This window comes from Sparus aurata, chromosome 18 (genome assembly GCF_900880675.1).
Source record: "Sparus aurata chromosome 18, fSpaAur1.1, whole genome shotgun sequence".
Lineage (NCBI taxonomy): Eukaryota > Metazoa > Chordata > Actinopteri > Spariformes > Sparidae > Sparus > Sparus aurata.
Window position 1 is genome coordinate 24,926,216 of NC_044204.1, and position 18,325 is coordinate 24,944,540.

The following is an 18,325-nucleotide window of genomic DNA, read 5'->3' on the forward strand; positions in this document are numbered from 1 at the left end:
AATTTGCCTTTACAGTTTGCCCTTGTAAATTAACATATATGCAGCTGATCGAAAAAAGGATACTGGCTGATGGGATTATCTCTATGTCTTTCCCTCTGTGTTTTGATATTTATCAGACTGGATGAGAAGGTGCAGGTATTGTTAAACACATACAGATCTCCCCTTCCATCTGGGACAGTTGACATTTTAATTTCCGCAGGCAGAGGAAAAGTGTGGCAGACACCGAGGCTGCGAGTGTCTCTGTACTACTGATACAATTTTTCGAGTGTGTGAGCGTGCTAATCTAATATAGTGCTTTATAGCATTGCCTGCCTCTGACATCAGTGTGTGTGTGTCTGTCTGTGCAATACTGCCTTAGATAACAAAGGACAGGGTGAAAAGGCTCCCCCTTGTGGAGAAAAAGCGGAATTGGCTCGCCACTTCTTTTGTGCTGGAAGTGTGTCTGTGTGTCAATACATTCAATTATTTAACATGTTGCTGCTCTGTATGTGGTAGCGTATTGACTGGTATCAGTATTGAGTTTCTGTGTCAGTATTGATCCACAGATAGTGGGTCCTGCCCCATTTTTACATTCCGATTTAAGCCAAACACAGTTCTCGCCCTCTTCCCCCGTGAACTGTTTGATTGACACATCTAGGTTATCCACGCCCGAACATAAAGCTAGATTTATTCTTAATCCCGGAAAAATTGTTTGGTTCAGGCTGCTTCTGTGTGTGACTGACAGACAGAGAGAGAGAATAAGGGAGACAGAGAGCATGTGTGTCTTTTTTATCCAATGCCTGTATAGAATTAGTTAATGTAGACAATGTGGCAAATATATGCATTTTAGTTGAATGTCACACACACTTTGGAGTTTGCAGGGTTGTGATGAGGTAAAAATAAATGCCCTGTCCTTGATGCATGCACTGTGTTCTCATAAAGAGGGGTGCGGAAAGAGGGGGAGTAGGGAGGGGCACTGGCAGGGGCTGCATCTGCTTCACCATGGATACAGGAGGGGAGAACGTGAATCAATTACGGGTGCTATCGCACTGTGCCTTTGTCTCCAGGCACAATGCTGAGCCAATCAGAGTGTCCATTACAGTCACATTGATTCCAGCCAACCAATCAGGTTCCCGTGATACCTCCGCTGTTACTAAAGCTTGCTATACACCTCCTGTTGTATCGACAGTTTTGATTAATGGTCTGTTTTTGTAAAGTACACCGTGACTGTGCCTCTTCTGCTACACTCGCTTTGCAGCATGAGATGTTTTTTTTAAAAGCATTTCATCTTCTTCATCAAATGAGATGCACCTGACAGTCCTCACTGAGCTATAATCAAATATATATGAATTAAATATGCACACAGACTTCCTGTTTGTATCTCTCGCCATCTGTTTCTCGCTGTCGCACCTCTCTAACACACACACACACACACACACACACACGCAAATCAACCCTGTGCTTTCCTTCCTGCAGTTCAACGTGATACAGAGACATTTGGATTAGCTGCTGATTATGCTCTATTTTCACCTTCACAGATTCAATAACAAGCCCCCTCTCTAGTTGACTTTGTGTAATTACTGAAATTGTAATGGCAAGGTTCCATTATGATGAGGATATTTGTTGGCTTTTTACGAACAAACGGCTCTTTGCACTATTGATCATTTGTAAACTCACACTATTAATTAATGTACTTACATAAGCTGATGTAGTGGCATTAGTAGAGAAGATCAGCCATTAAATCAACTGTCAGAGTGTCTGCAAAGTTGTAAAGAATCAAGCAAAAGTACTGTTTATAATATTGACTGGGCATGTAGAGTGACAGAGTGAGTTAAAATCAAAATAATAGTCCTTTCTCCCCCATGGGGCAATGACGGCTTGCAACAACATCAAACAGAACAATCACCTCGGCAGACAATAGCACGCCGTCTCTCTCTGGCCTGTTGTTTTACAGTAGAGTAACTAATTATGTGATTTGTGGGCATTGTGCCATTACTTTCCAAATGAGTGAACAAATGAGTGTGTTGGTGTGCCTCTAGTTTTATCTCAGGGGTTTGTGCACGCGTGTGTGTTTGGGCATGCTCCATATTGCTGTGTCCTGGTTTTCATCTTGTTCCGGCTCATGTTTCCCCGACCCGCCCCTGTCCTACTTACTCCAGAAACCAGTGGAGGCGAGCGCAGATTTGGAAATAAATGATTAAGTGGTAGTTGGATTAAATACTAGGAGCGATCCGTCTCCCTCCCCACTCCATGTTTGAATCAGTAGAAGGCACTTTTAGGATATTTACACACATCTATCCAGCAATCCATCTATATAGCTCTCTGTTCCTATTTGTGGGGCTACAAGTGTAAGTGTAGTCGTCTTGTAAGTCGTCTCTGTCAAGGGTTGGGATCATAGCTCCTGATTTCCCCAAGAACATCCCTGTGTATTTTTAGACTTCTTTATCTTCCAAGGACCATTTCCTTGCCTCCCCTTCACATTTGACTTCATTTGGGTCCCTCTTCCGCGATAACACATCCCTATTTTCTGTTTCCATTACATTATACCAGTCCCGTTGCCTCCTTATCTCTGTTCATCCCATTTGCTTTATCAGAAAATCTAAATCATTAGTGTAGTGCTGCAGTTGGGTGTGGTTCCAGTCACACTGTTTGTAAAATCAAGTGTTGTGTGAGCCACATCGCAGCTGTTCACAGGGAATCATAATATAAGTAAGGTTCAGCACACAAAGAAAAAGGAATCCATCTGAACAATATAGTGCTAGAAGACACAGAGTAAAGAAACATGCACAAGGAGTAGGTTGCCCCCTTGTGCCGCGATTAGCTCTATTCCACACAAAACAGCACAATGACATCAGTATCTCGTCACATGAAGTAGGATGTAGTGTGTGGACTGCAGGAGTGGGGGTGGTCCCCAGAGCCCTGGCCCACAGAGGGTATTGTGGGTTGGGCATGGCTGAATGCAAAGGTCAGCCTCTCTGTGGGGCTGTGGGGGTGGATGAAGATGGAGAAGCAGGCACTGCTGCTAAAGTGAATCTGTCATAGTGAATATGCTGCTGCGGTGCTACATTACCAATGCATGAGCAGCCCAACTGTGGACAGCCTGGTAGGCTATGCATAGGAGTGTGGTTTGAGTTTGCTTGGGTGAGTTTGTGTGGGTGTGTGTGTGTGTGTGTGTGTGTGTGAGTGTGTGTGCTTTGTGCCTGTCACAGCGATGTGATCTGATTGGTTCAGTGAGATGAAAAGGCTGTGTGAAAGTGAACACTCGCAGACAAAAATGGGAAAGTGGCTGACAAAATCCAGTGTTCTACTTTCTATGTTATCCCATGCCTTTTGAAAAATAAACCCATAGGCTTCTACATTAGTGATGGTGTGTATGTATGTATGTATGTATGTATGCATGTGTGTGTGTGTGTGTGTGTGTGTTTGTGCACACATGCATCATGTCAGTGCCTGAGAAGGCGTTGCTATGGAGACAAGAGAGCTGTACAGAAGGAGAGAGGGAGACTCGCCTTGGAGCATGTTCAGCTAGCACCCATCCCCCATCTACTCACACACAGATGAACGGTACAGTACACACCCATATAACGCACACACTTGTTCACAAGCTCACACACACAGACACACAGACACACACATACACACAACCAATGGCTGACATACAAAGAGATATCATAAAATCATGAGGAGGATAGGCAGGAATAGCAGCTAATTTGGTGACTATATGTGGTGGTAGCCCTTTAATAATGCAGTATATCCGCCTAAAACACTGCTGATGACTGCTTCCGCCCCTGCCACCCCCTCCCTTCCCTTCCCTTCCCTTCCCCTCCCCTCCCTTCACCTACCACTCCCTGCTCCCTCTGCCCCTTTGATCACACTGCTCTGGTGCTCTCCTTCTGCTTCTCCTTGAACTTCATCACGGGATTGGTAAACCACAGACGGAGGGCACACATGTATTTAACCACTAGATTCATTATGCACAGCTGTGTTCGGGGAGCAAATCCTGTGTATTTTTTCTAAACCACTATTTGTTTGCTATTAATTATTCAGCAAACCAATTATCATAACCTCGGGAAATGTGACTTTCATCAATGCATTCACAGTTCATAAATAAAAAGTGATATACTGTCTTTATGAGAGTCGGTTTAATCAACTAAAAGTTATCAATCAAAGAGGCACACATGGTACTGTCTGCGTCGTGTGTGTGTGTGTGTGTGCGTGTGTGTGTGTTTGCTGCATACAGAGCTATTTATAGAATGGCTGACCCCCTCTGCAGATGCTTCCCAGAGGAGCCGTATCTGACATTGGAGGAGGGGATGTGTGTGTCAAGCATCTTTCATTTCTCCGTGACACAATCAGCTTTTCCTCCACATGGTTTACTTGTGGATTGTAATTGCAGACAGTATCATAACTTGGCTTATTATTTCTTGGAGCGTGACTGTGATTACACATTTCAGTGGCTTGTGCATTTAACCTACAAAATAAGGTCACAGTGTCAGCAGGCCACAAAGCAGGATCCCCGATAAGATTAAAGCTTTCATAAAAGATACATTCTCTTGACAGTGCTGAATAAACTGTAGCGTCAGAGGTCCATCTGCGTCATGATGATTTTATGACAAAGATAATCCAGACTGAAGTACTGTAAGGTTGTCGCCGTGTAGACAGTGACCTACAAATAAACTATGAATCACTGAATTTCATCATGGTCCGTCTGGGTCTGATGGGCCAGGTGGTCTCTGCGTGTGTGTTTGATTCAGTAGGATGCACTTGTAGGTTATTTACAGACATACAGTGCCCTTGTAAACAGTGCATACCATTGTCTCTTGCCATACATTAGGGAAATTGAGCACACAGGTCAATCTTTACGAGCTATTATTAATATTGCATTTTGGGGCTAACGGATGACTGCGGCTCAGTGTGTGATGGTTATTAATATTTTCAAATCAAATCATGTTTCCTCCAGAATGGAAATAGGACAGGAGTTTCTGAATCCAGCGCTTAATCCTGGGATTACAAACGAGGGAATGTTCATAAGCTCATGACTACTGTCTCTGTGGAAACGTGGAGGAATAGTGAAATACACCGAAATGCACCGTAGCACACGGATGCTCCCTCTCTGTTCTGAGCTGTGGAACAATAGGGTCCAATTAACTTCATTTATTGCCCTCAAGTCTGACAATGACAAGAAAGGATTAGGGAGTGATGTGGGAGCAAGGGGAAGTAAATGTTTCATTTATCTCTAAATATTTGGGCAGCGTTCTATTGCATTTATAAAAAACACACAGTTTGTTTTGTCTGAGATCATTATTTATAAAAAATATATGGTCATTCAATAGTACAGAAAAAAAACAACACATGAATCGTAACTGAGAGCCTTAACTTTTCAAGAACAGGTTGCAAGTCAGAAATGGCCTCCAATACTTTTCTGATCGCAATGGAAAGCCCTACGTCACACATCACCAATTATGACTTTAAACATAGTGAACACAAATAAGCAAATAGCTGCCTAAATTCTGCATGCATATATGCAATACATGGGGAAGGAGTGGGGTGGAAGGTGGTGGAGTGAGATTACAGTAAAGACAAGCTCTGGTGTGCTGTCCGTGGTGCTGAAATGCGCTGTTCAGCTCTCTCAGTGAAGTTTGACATATGATTATCAATACTTTCTCAAGCGAGGTAATGACTGCTGAAGGGGCGGGTGCACTAAATTGCCCCCGCTGCCTGCATGTCCCCTGTATCCCCACTTGGCGCCGCTGTTGATCCATCAGAGACTGCGCTGCTCTCTGATAAAACTAGGCCCCTCCTGTTTTCAGGCGACTGGGACATTTTCTCAGTCTTTGTTATAAAGAGAGGACGGTGGAACGAACAGCATTTCCACTCATTCAAAGCGTCTCAGAGCTTCCATATTTACAAAATACCTGACTGTGACTGGGAGTCAAATCCATGCTTTGTTCATACCGGATGTAAACATGTCTTCACCTCGTAGATGGAGCTATTTCGGGATTTATCTAGGGCTTTTTCTTCTGGAGTGTTATTGGGAAGCGGTGGCTGGGCAGCTCTCATATTCCGTGTCAGAGGAGGTAAACCCGGGGACTCCTGTTGGAAATATCGCCAAAGACCTCAACCTCAATGCACAGGACTTGGAGCACCGTTTGTTTCAAATTGTTTCTGGATCGAAGAGGACATTTTTCGAGGTAAATCTAAAGACTGGTGTTCTTTATGTCAGTGAGAGGATAGACAGAGAGGAGCTCTGCGCGGAGGAACTCAAATGCTCAGTAAGTGTAGAAGCCGTGATAAATAACCCGCTGAAGCTGTATCGCATTGATGTAGACGTTTTAGATGTAAATGACAATGCCCCGTTGTTCACTACCAAACTGCAAAATCTGTTTATCGCAGAGAGTACTCTACCAGGAGTGAAATTTGCATTATCTGAAGCAGCTGATGCAGATGTGGGGAGAAACGGAGTCAGTACATACAAATTAAGCCAAAATGAGCATTTCTCTTTGGCAGTGCACAAAGCAGGTGACAGCGTGTCTGCTGAGCTCGTGTTGCAGAAAGCTTTAGACCGAGAGAAGCAGCCTGTGATCACCATGACTCTGACTGCTGTCGACGGAGGGAGCCCTCCTAAATCAGGCACCTCACAGCTCGTTGTTAATGTTTTAGACAACAATGACAACATCCCGATATTCAGTGAAACGTTGTATAGGACAAAAATTCCCGAAAACACGCCGGTGGGCACGGTAGTGATGGCTGTGAACGCCACCGATGCGGACGAGGGCCTGAACAGCGAGATTGTGTATTCGCTGAGGAGCAAAGATCAAGATCACGTTCTCGACATCTTTGAAATTGAAAGTCAAACAGGTGTCATCAAAGTCAAAGGCAATATAGACTTTGAAGAGCGAAAAGCGTTTGAGATACGTGTAGAGGCCAGCGACAAAGGGCAGCCTCCGATGTCTGCTCATTGTAAAGTGCTGGTGGAGGTGGTGGACCTAAACGATAACGCTCCTGAGATCACCGTGACGTCCCTACATGGCACGGTGAAAGAGGACGCTGCTGTAGGCACCGTGGTCGCTCTAGTGTCAGTCCTCGATAAGGACGGTGGGAAAAACGGCGATGTGAAAATTCAAATTAAGAATGACGCCCCCTTCAAACTCGAGCCGAACTACAAAAATTACTTTTCTTTGTTAGTTGACGGGCCGCTGGACAGAGAGAAAGTTTCTAACTACAACGTCACTATAGAGGCCACCGATAAAGGAACCCCGTCACTCTCGAGCACTAGTGTGCTGTCAATACACGTGTCAGACGTTAATGATAACGCTCCTCTGTTCCCAGAGCCCCAGATTAATGTTTATGTGAAGGAGAACAGTCCAGTAGGGGCAGTTATTAAAACGGTGACTGCGATTGATGCTGACGTTGACCAGAACAGTCAGGTGAGATATTCGTTTTTACAAAGTAACACGAACACATTACCGTTTTCTACAATGATAAACATCAACTCAGAGACTGGAGATATAATCAGTCTGCAGTCTTTTAACTTCGAGGAGTTAAAAACGTTTCAGTTTAAAGTTCAGGCCACAGACTCTGGTGTTCCTCCGCTCAGCAGCAACGTGACTGTGAACGTTTTAATACTCGATGAAAATGACAATAATCCAACAATTCTCGCGCCCTATTCTGAGCACGGCTCAGTTAACAGTGAGAGCATCCCCTATTCTGCTGAAGCGGGATACTTTGTGGCAAAGATCAGGGCTGTAGACGCAGACTCTGGATACAATGCGCTGCTGTCTTATCACCTGTCTGAGCCCAAAGGAAACAACCTCTTCCGGATCGGAACCAGCACCGGAGAGATCAGGACTAAGAGGAGAATGAGTGACAATGACCTGAAAACTCACCCCTTGGTGGTGTTGGTCTCTGATAACGGAGAGCCCTCCCTGTCGGCTACTGTGACTATTGATGTGGTGGTGGTCGAAAGCACGGCTGTCATCCAGACTCAGTTCAGACGTGTGCCCATAAAGGAGGAGAGCTTCTCTGACTTGAACCTGTATCTGCTGATCGCCATTGTGTCGGTGTCGGTCATCTTTCTGCTCAGTCTCATCAGTTTAATAGCCGTCAAATGCCACAGGACAGACGGCAATTTCAGCAGGTACGGAGCCCCCATGATCACCACCCACCCTGACGGGAGCTGGTCTTACTCCAAATCTACTCAGCAGTATGACGTGTGTTTCAGCTCAGACACGCTCAAGAGTGACGTAGTAGTTTTCCCCGCACCGTTTCCGCCCGTAGATGGGGAACTGATCAGTATTAACGGAGGAGACACTTTTACCAGAACTCAGACTTTACCGAACAAGGAAAAGGTAAGACAACTTTAGAAAAGCAAAATGTATGACTCAGTGTGTGATTTTTGGGAGGCAGCGGCTGAGATCATTTCCCTCCGTGTTCTTTGGTCTTCTACATTGAATTATGTATAAAATTACATACTTTATTGTATTTGTAAGTGTGTTTTCAAATATGTATAGTAAATCAACTATTGACAACAGGAGTTAACATAAAATAAGCCTCTCATTCGTTCCTCTCACAGCTCTGCAGTGTGTCGTTCTCCATGGTGCTGAAATAAGCGCACAGTGTGTTGTGTGCAGTCTAGAGGGAGCAAAACTGATTCCAGACTTTTAATTTACCTGAAATAGTTCACAGGTTGTTGTCCTGATGGTACCCGGCATATTCACTGGAGCTTTCTTACCATTACATATTTTAATTAATACATAACGTACAACATATATCAAGAGTGTCTCTTGTTCATTTGACTACCCTCATTTCTAGACCAAAGACAAACAGAGAAGGCAGTAATGTTCATTTTTTATTTGTATCTTACTTTTCTGCTGATATGTAAATGAGGCAGTTGGATCGCGTCGGGTGTCCTGTGTTGTGTGACTTCTTGTTAGCTGTATGTCGATCTGAACGTTCAGCAGAATGTAGGTGGTCTATCTGTTTTTGGTAGTGAATGTAATTGTTAAAAATGGCCACACGGGGACATTGTAGACCATCACATTTCGATGCTCTCTCGGTTGCTTCAGGCTCCTCCCAGATAGAGAGGATGATGATGCTTCTCGGGGCTTTGTGACAAAGAGACGCAGAGCAAGAATGGGTTATACGACCATCACTTTGTCTGTTAGCCCATAACGAGGAAGGAGACTGCTTCGGTATTTTTGGAGACTGGAATCTATATGCTCTGTTCACGTTGGATAACAACATGTCGAAGCAGAGGATATGGAGCCCTTTTTGGATGTATATGATCGTTGTTCTTTTGGATTGCAGTTTAGAAGCGGTATCTGGGACAGCTCTCTTACTCCGTGTCAGAGGAGGTAAACCCGGGGACTTCTGTTGGAAATCTCGCCAAAGATCTAAATCTTAATGTTCACGACTTGGAGGCACGTATGTTTCAGATCGTTAGCGGATCAAAGAGGAAATATTTCGATGTAAATCTAAAGACGGGTGTTCTTTATGTGAATGAAAGAATAGACCGTGAGGAGCTTTGTGCGAAGGCTGCAAAATGTACCGTCAGTGTGGAGGCCGTGATCAACAATCCACTGAAGCTTTACCGTTTAGAGATTAATATACTTGATATAAATGATAATGCACCGTATTTCTCAGAGAATCTGCAGTCTCTTAAAATCGCTGAAAGTACAGTGCCAGGGGGGAAATTTGGATTTATCGGAGCGTCAGATCTCGATGTTGGTAAGAATAGTGTGAGTACGTACAAACTAAGTCCGAATGATTATTTTTCTTTAGACGTTCACAAAGCAGGAGAGAGTGTGTCTGCACAGCTCCTGCTTCAAAAAGCTTTAGACCGAGAAAAACAACATACTGTGACACTCACAGTAACTGCTGTAGACGGCGGAAATCCACCCAAGTCAGGGACTTCTCAGATTATTATTAGTATTTTAGACATTAACGACAACGCCCCGGTTTTCAGCAGTTCTTTGTACAAGGCACGTATATTTGAGAATTTACCAGTAGGTAAAACTGTTATAGTGCTGAATGCAACAGACTCTGACGACGGATTGAATGGTGAAATAGAATATTCATTGAGAAGTAAAGGACAGGATCATGTTATCGAGGTATTTGAGATTGATTCTAAAACGGGTGCGATTTTAGTCAAAGGAAAGATTGATTACGAAGAACATCCTGCCTTTGAGATTCACGCACAGGCTAGTGACAAAGGGCAGCCTCCGATGTCTGCTGATTGCAAGGTGCTGGTAGAGGTGGTGGACCTAAACGACAACGCTCCTGAGATCACTGTGACGTCACTACTAAACACAGTGAAGGAGGATGCAGAAGTAGGTACTGCTATTGCACTTGTCTCTGTACTGGATAAAGATGGAGGGAAAAACGGGGCTGTAAAGGCTGTTATAACAAATGATGCCCCCTTTAAATTAGAAACAAACTATAAAAACTATTATTCGTTGGTAGTTAATGGTCCACTTGACAGAGAAGCTACAGCAGATTACAATGTCACTATCGTAGCAACTGATGAAGGGACTCCGCCTCTCTCCAGCACCAGCACAGTGACTGTTCATGTTTCTGATGTCAATGATAACCCGCCTCGTTTCTCAGAGCCGCTCATTAATGTTTATGTGAAGGAGAACAGTCCAGTAGGAGCAGTTATTAAAACTGTGACTGCAACTGATGCTGATATCAATCAAAACGGTCAGGTGAGATATTCATTTTTACAAAGTAACACGAACACATTACCGTTTTCTACAATGATAAACATCAACTCAGAGACAGGAGATATAGTCAGTCTGCAGTCTTTTAACTTCGAGGAGCTAAAAACGTTTCAGTTTAAAGTTCAGGCCACAGACTCTGGTGTTCCTCCGCTCAGCAGCAACGTGACTGTGAACGTTTTAATACTCGATGAAAATGACAATAATCCAACAATTCTCGCGCCCTATTCTGAGCACGGCTCCGTTAACAGTGAGAGCATCCCCTATTCTGCTGAAGCGGGATACTTTGTGGCAAAGATCAGGGCTGTAGACGCAGACTCTGGATACAATGCGCTGCTGTCTTATCACCTGTCTGAGCCAAAAGGAAACAACCTGTTCCGGATCGGAACCAGCACCGGAGAAGTCAGGACTAAGAGGAGAATGAGTGACAATGACCTGAAAACTCACCCCTTGGTGGTGTTGGTCTCTGATAACGGAGAACCCTCCCTGTCAGCTACTGTGACTATTGATGTGGTGGTGGTCGAAAGCACGGCTGACATCCAGACTCAGTTCAGACATGTGCCCATAAAGGAGGAGAGCTTCTCTGATTTGAACCTGTATCTGCTGATCGCCATTGTGTCGGTGTCGGTCATCTTTCTGCTCAGTCTCATCAGTTTAATAGCTGTCAAATGCCACAGGACAGACGGCAATTTCAGCAGGTACGGAGCCCCCATGATCACCACCCACCCTGACGGGAGCTGGTCTTACTCCAAATCTACTCAGCAGTATGACGTGTGTTTCAGCTCAGACACGCTGAAGAGTGACGTAGTGGTTTTCCCCGCACCGTTTCCGCCTGTAGATGCAGAACTGATCAGTATAAACAGCGGAGACACTTTTACCAGAACTCAGACTTTACCCAACAAAGAGAAGGTAAGATAACTATGACTAAGACTTACTTTTGGACACATTTCAGCAGTGTTTTCATGTGTTTGTTGGCTTGATGTTGGAATATATAGTGATATAAACCACAATAATTAAAGTATCTGAAGGTGTATGTCGCTGACTATGGTTCTGAAATGAGTACCACACTGTTTTGTGTATCAGCCGGAGAGTGCAACACGGAAAAAATGGTTTAAAGCGTCATTTCCTGCTACATGAAATTTGGAATAATGACAATTTTCTGGCATTAGACACAAAAAAACGTTTTATCACATTTAGATAAGACGTTTGACTTATCCTCGCCAATTTCATGGCCTTCAATTTCTTTGCTTTCTTTTTCTTTTTCTTTTTCTTTTGGGAAATAGGGAGCATTAACAATATGTGTACAGCACATCAGTAACAGGTGAGTGTCCATTGGTATGGTTTAAAAAACAAGGCAAACGTTAGAAAACAAATGGAAAGGATAATCAGAGAAAACTACATGGCATTTTGTTATGACCGGTTGAACATTTATTCAAGTTAGTATGAAATTGGTCAGTTTTCGCAGAGGGTTGTCTGAGGTTGTATGCACTTATGGCACATGTCCACACGGGGACACTGTAGACCATGACATCTGAACGTTATTTCAGGAGACACAAGACTCCTCCCAGAAACATAGGACGAGGATGATGATGTTTCTCTCGGCTTTGTTACAAAGAGACGCAGAGCGAGAGAGAGGAGGGCGAAAGACATTTTCCAACTGGCTCATAAAAATGAAAGAAACTGGACTCGTATACTTTACTTTGAATATGACTGCGTGACGGGAGGTTGGACTGAGATTCATGCCTTTATCGGGTTGGATATAATTATGCATTTCTCAAGAAGATCGAGGCTGGTTCGGATATATCTCGTGGCCGTGCTGCTGAACTATTGTTGGGAAGCGGTGTCTGGACAGCTCTCGTATTCCGTATCAGAGGAGGTAAACCCGGGGACTTCTGTTGGAAATATCGCCAAGGATCTAAATCTTAATATCCAGGATTTAGAGTCTCGCATGTTTCACATCGTTAGCGGATCAAATAGAAAATATTTCGATGTAAATCTGAAGACGGGTGTTCTTTATGTGAATGAAAGAATAGACCGTGAGGAGCTTTGTGCGAAGGCTGCAAAATGTACCGTCAGTGTGGAGGCCGTGATCAACAATCCACTGAAGCTTTACCGTTTAGAGATTAATATACTCGATATAAATGATAATGCACCTGTTTTCTCTGAGCAGCTGCAAACACTTGATATTGCAGAAAATACTTTACCGGGAGTGAAATTTGGACTGATAGAGGCATCGGATTTGGATGTAGGCAGAAACGGTGTTAATACCTACAAGCTCAACAATAATGACTATTTCTCTTTAGAAATACACAAAGCAGGAGACAGTGTGTCTGCAGAGTTAGTACTGAAGAAATCTTTAGACCGCGAGCATGAATCTGTTATTAAGCTCACACTGACTGCAGTAGATGGAGGAAATCCATCCAGATCAGGAACCTCGCAAATTATTATCAACGTGTTGGATATAAACGATAACCATCCTGTTTTCAGTAGACCTTTGTATAAAATTCAAATTTCTGAAAACTTGCCGACAGGATCTACTGTGATCATACTGAATGCAACTGACGCTGATGAGGGTGTAAATAGTGAAATAGAGTATTCTTTAAGAAAAAAAGGCCAGGATCGTATTTTAGACTTGTTTCAAATTGATTCTAAAACAGGTGCGATTTTAGTCAAAGGCAAGATTGACTACGAAGAACATCCTGCGTTTGAGATTCACGCACAGGCCAGTGACAAAGGGCAGCCTCCGATGTCTGCTCATTGTAAAGTGCTGGTAGAGATGGTGGACCTAAATGACAACAGTCCCGAGATCGCTGTGACGTCACTGCTAAACACAGTGAAGGAGGACGCAGAAGTAGGTACTGCTATTGCATTTGTCTCTGTTCTGGATAAAGATGGAGGGAAAAACGGGGCTGTAAAGGCTGTTATTACAAGTGATGCCCCCTTTAAATTAGACACAAACTATAAAAACTATTATTCGTTGGTAGTTAATGGTCCACTAAACAGAGAAACTACAGCAGATTACAATGTCACTATCGTAGCAACTGATGAAGGGACTCCGCCTCTCTCCAGCACCAGCACAGTGACTGTTCATGTTTCTGATGTCAATGATAACCCGCCTCGTTTCTCAGAGCCGCTCATTAATGTTTATGTGAAGGAGAACAGTCCAGTAGGAGCAGTTATTAAAACTGTGACTGCAACAGATGCTGATATCAATCAAAACGGTCAGGTGAGATATTCATTTTTACAAAGTAACACGAACACATTACCGTTTTCTACAATGATAAACATCAACTCAGAGACTGGAGATATAGTCAGTCTGCAGTCTTTTAACTTTGAGGAGACAAAAACGTTTCAATTTAAAGTTCAGGCCACAGACTCTGGTGTTCCTCCGCTCAGCAGCAACGTGACTGTGAACGTTTTAATACTCGATGAAAATGACAATAATCCAACAATTCTCGCGCCCTATTCTGAGCACGGCTCCGTTAACAGTGAGAGCATCCCCTATTCTGCTGAAGCGGGATACTTTGTGGCAAAGATCAGGGCTGTAGACGCAGACTCTGGATACAATGCGCTGCTGTCTTATCACCTGTCCGAGCCCAAAGGAAACAACCTGTTCCGAGTCGGAACCAGCACCGGAGAGATCAGGACTAAGAGGAGAATGAGTGACAATGACCTGAAAACTCACCCCTTGGTGGTGTTGGTTTCTGATAACGGAGAACCCTCCCTGTCAGCTACTGTGACTATTGATGTAGTGGTGGTCGAAAGCACGGCTGACATCCAGACTCAGTTCAGACATGTGCCCATAAAGGAGGAGAGCTTCTCTGATTTGAACCTGTACCTGCTGATCGCCATTGTGTCGGTGTCGGTCATCTTTCTGCTCAGTCTCATCAGTTTAATAGCTGTCAAATGCCACAGGACAGACGGCAATTTCAGCAGGTACGGAGCCCCCATGATCACCACCCACCCTGACGGGAGCTGGTCTTACTCCAAATCTACTCAGCAGTATGACGTGTGTTTCAGCTCAGACACGCTCAAGAGTGACGTAGTGGTTTTCCCCGCACCGTTTCCGCCTGCAGATGCGGAACTGATCAGTATAAACAGCGGAGACACTTTTACAAGAACTCAAACTTTACCCAACAAAGAGAAGGTAAGATAACTATGAGTAAGACTTACTTTTGGACACATTTCAGCAGTGTTTTCATGTGTTTGTTGGCTTGATGTTGGAATATATAGTGTTATAAACCAGAATAATTAAAGTATTTGAAGTTGTATGTCGCTGACCATGGTTCTGAAATGAGTACCACACTGTTTTGTGTATCGGCCGGAGAGTGCAACCCGGAAAAAATGGTTTAAAGCGTCATTTCCTGCTACATATATTTGGAATTAATGACAACTTTCTGGCATTAGACGCAAAACACGTTTTATCACATTTAGATAAGACGTTTGACTTATCTTCGCCTATTTCATGGCCTTCAATTTCTTTGCTTTTTTTTTTCTTTTTCTTTTGGGAAATAGGGAGCATAAACAATATGTGTACAGCACATCAGTAACAGGTGAGTCTCCATTGGTATGGTTTAAAAAAACAAGGCAAACGTTAGGAAACAAAAGGGAAGGATAATCAGAGAAAACTACAAGGCATTTTGTTATGACCGGTTGACAAAGTTGAACACATTTATTCAAGTTAGTATGAAATTAGTCAGTTTTCGCAGAGGGTTGGTCAGTCCACTGTTGTTGTCTGAGATTGTTTGCACTTATGGTACATGTCCACACGGGGACACTGTAGACCATGACATCTGAACGTTATTTCAGGAGGCACAAGACTCCTCCCAGAAACACAGGATGAGGATGATGATGTTTCTCTCGGCTTTGTTACAAAGAGACGCAGAGCGAGAGAGAAGAGGGCGAAAGACATTTTCCAGCTGGCTCATAAAAATAAAAGAAAATGGACTCGTATACTTTACTTTGAATATGACTGAGTGACGGGAGGATGGACTGAGATTCATGCCTTTATCGGGTTGGATATAATTATGCATTTCTCAAGAAGATCGAGGCTGGTTCGGATATATCTCGTGGCCGTGCTGCTGAACTATTGTTGGGAAGCGGTGTCTGGACAGCTCTCGTATTCCGTATCAGAGGAGGTAAACCCGGGGACTTCTGTTGGAAATATCGCCAAGGATCTAAATCTTAATATCCAGGATTTAGAGTCTCGCATGTTTCAGATCGTTAGCGGATCAAATAGAAAATATTTCGATGTAAATCTGAAGACGGGTGTTCTTTATGTGAATGAAAGAATAGACCGTGAGGAGCTTTGTGCGAAGGCTGCAAAATGTACCGTCAGTGTGGAGGCCGTGATCAACAATCCACTGAAGCTTTACCGTTTGGAGATTAATATACTCGATATAAATGATAATGCACCTGTCTTCTCTGAGCAGCTGCAAACACTTGATATTGCAGAAAATACTTTACCGGGAGTGAAATTTGGACTGACAGAGGCATCGGATTTGGATGTAGGCAGAAACGGTGTTAATACCTACAAGCTCAACAATAATGACTATTTCTCTTTAGAAATACACAAAGCAGGAGACAGTGTGTCTGCAGAGTTAGTACTGAAGAAATCTTTAGACCGCGAGCATGAATCCGTTATTAAGCTCACACTGACTGCAGTAGATGGAGGAAATCCATCCAGATCAGGAACCTCACAAATTATCATCAACGTTTTGGACAATAACGATAACCATCCTGTTTTCAGTAGTCCTTTGTACAAAATTCAAATTTCTGAAAACTTGCCGATAGGAACTACTGTGATCAGACTGAATGCAACAGACGCTGATGAGGGTTTAAATAGTGAAATAGAGTATTCATTAAGGCAAAAAGGCCAGGATCGTATTTTAGACTTGTTCCAAATTGATTCTAAAACAGGTGCGATTTTAGTCAAAGGCAATATCGACTTTGAAGAAAATCCTGCTTTTGAGATTCGTGCACAGGCCAGTGACAAAGGGCAGCCTCCGATGTCTGCTCATTGTAAAGTGCTGGTAGAGGTGGTGGACCTAAACGACAACGCTCCCGAGATCACTGTGACGTCACTCCTAAACACAGTGAAGGAGGACGCAGAAGTAGGTACTGCTATTGCACTTGTCTCTGTACTGGATAAAGATGGAGGGAAAAACGGGGCTGTAAAGGCTGTTATTACAAATGACGCCCCCTTTAAGTTAGAAACAAACTATAAAAACTATTATTCGTTGGTAGTTAATGGTCCACTAGACAGAGAAACTACAGCAGATTACAATGTCACTATCGTAGCAACTGATGAAGGGACTCCGCCTCTCTCCAGCACCAGCACAGTGACTGTTCATGTTTCTGATGTCAATGATAACCCGCCTCGTTTCTCAGAGCCGCTCATTAATGTTTATGTGAAGGAGAACAGTCCAGTAGGAGCAGTTATTAAATCTGTGACTGCCACAGATGCTGATATCAATCAAAACGGTCAGGTGAGATATTCATTTTTACAAAGTAACACGAACACATTACCGTTTTCTACAATGATAAACATCAACTCAGAGACTGGAGATATAGTCAGTCTGCAGTCTTTTAACTTCGAGGAGCTAAAAACGTTTCAGTTTAAAGTTCAGGCCACAGACTCTGGTGTTCCTCCGCTCAGAAGCAACGTCACCGTGAACGTTTTAATACTCGATGAAAATGACAATAATCCAACAATCCTCGCGCCCTATTCTGAGCACGGCTCCGTCAACAGTGAGAGCATCCCCTATTCTGCTGAAGCGGGATACTTTGTGGCAAAGATCAGGGCTGTAGACGCAGACTCTGGATACAATGCGCTGATGTCTTATCACCTGTCTGAGCCAAAAGGAAACAACCTGTTCCGGATCGGAACCAGCACCGGAGAGATCAGAACTAAGAGGAGAATGAGTGACAATGACCTGAAAACTCACCCCTTGGTGGTGTTGGTCTCTGATAACGGAGAGCCCTCCCTGTCAGCTACTGTGTCTATTGATGTGGTGGTGGTCGAAAGCATTGCTGACATCCAGACTCAGTTCAAACATGTGCCCATAAAGGAGGAGAGCTTCTCTGATTTGAACCTGTATCTGCTGATCGCCATTGTGTCGGTGTCGGTCATCTTTCTGCTCAGTCTCATCAGTTTAATAGCTGTCAAATGCCACAGGACAGACGGCGATTTCAGCAGGTACGGAGCCCCCATGATCACCACCCACCCTGACGGGAGCTGGTCTTACTCCAAATCTACTCAGCAGTATGACGTGTGTTTCAGCTCAGACACGCTCAAGAGTGACGTAGTAGTTTTCCCCGCACCGTTTCCGCCTGCAGACGCGGAACTCATCAGTATAAACGGGGGAGACACTTTTACCAGAACTCAGACTTTACCCAATAAAGAAAAGGTAAGATCATGATGTATTACGTACCTATGCACGTCACTACTTCACGTAAATCCAGAATCGGGTTTTACTTTGACATTTCATTGAGCTTTGTTCCATGCTAGTGACTAGAAAACGAACCTTTGAGTTGCAGTTAGAACACACATTTTCAATAACTTCGGTGTTTTTGATTTAAGGTTGTTGTAAATATGTGGAAGGATTACTGTTCTTAGTTGCCACAGATTT

At 43.6% G+C, this 18,325-nt stretch overlaps 1 protein-coding gene and 1 pseudogene across 18 annotated transcripts in view; both read left to right on the forward strand.

Annotated features, from left to right (window-relative positions):
• The window catches only part of LOC115568595 (protocadherin alpha-C2-like), a 195,076-nt gene that overhangs the window by 86,383 nt on the left and 90,368 nt on the right, over positions 1 to 18,325 (forward strand). The window contains exon 1 of one of the 18 annotated variants that reach the window (XM_030396012.1): positions 5,807 to 8,327. The exons of 15 other annotated variants lie outside the window; for them this stretch is intronic. In XM_030396012.1, the coding sequence (XP_030251872.1) occupies positions 5,946 to 8,327 (2,382 nt within the window). In that variant the 5' untranslated portion in view covers positions 5,807 to 5,945. Of the gene's footprint in view, positions 1 to 5,806; positions 8,328 to 12,297; positions 14,842 to 15,550; positions 18,104 to 18,325 lie in introns of those variants that run through there. 2 more of the 18 variants (XM_030396014.1, XM_030396013.1) reach the window with 2 other exon arrangements.
• Positions 8,994 to 11,668, forward strand: LOC115568631 (protocadherin alpha-8-like; annotated as a pseudogene).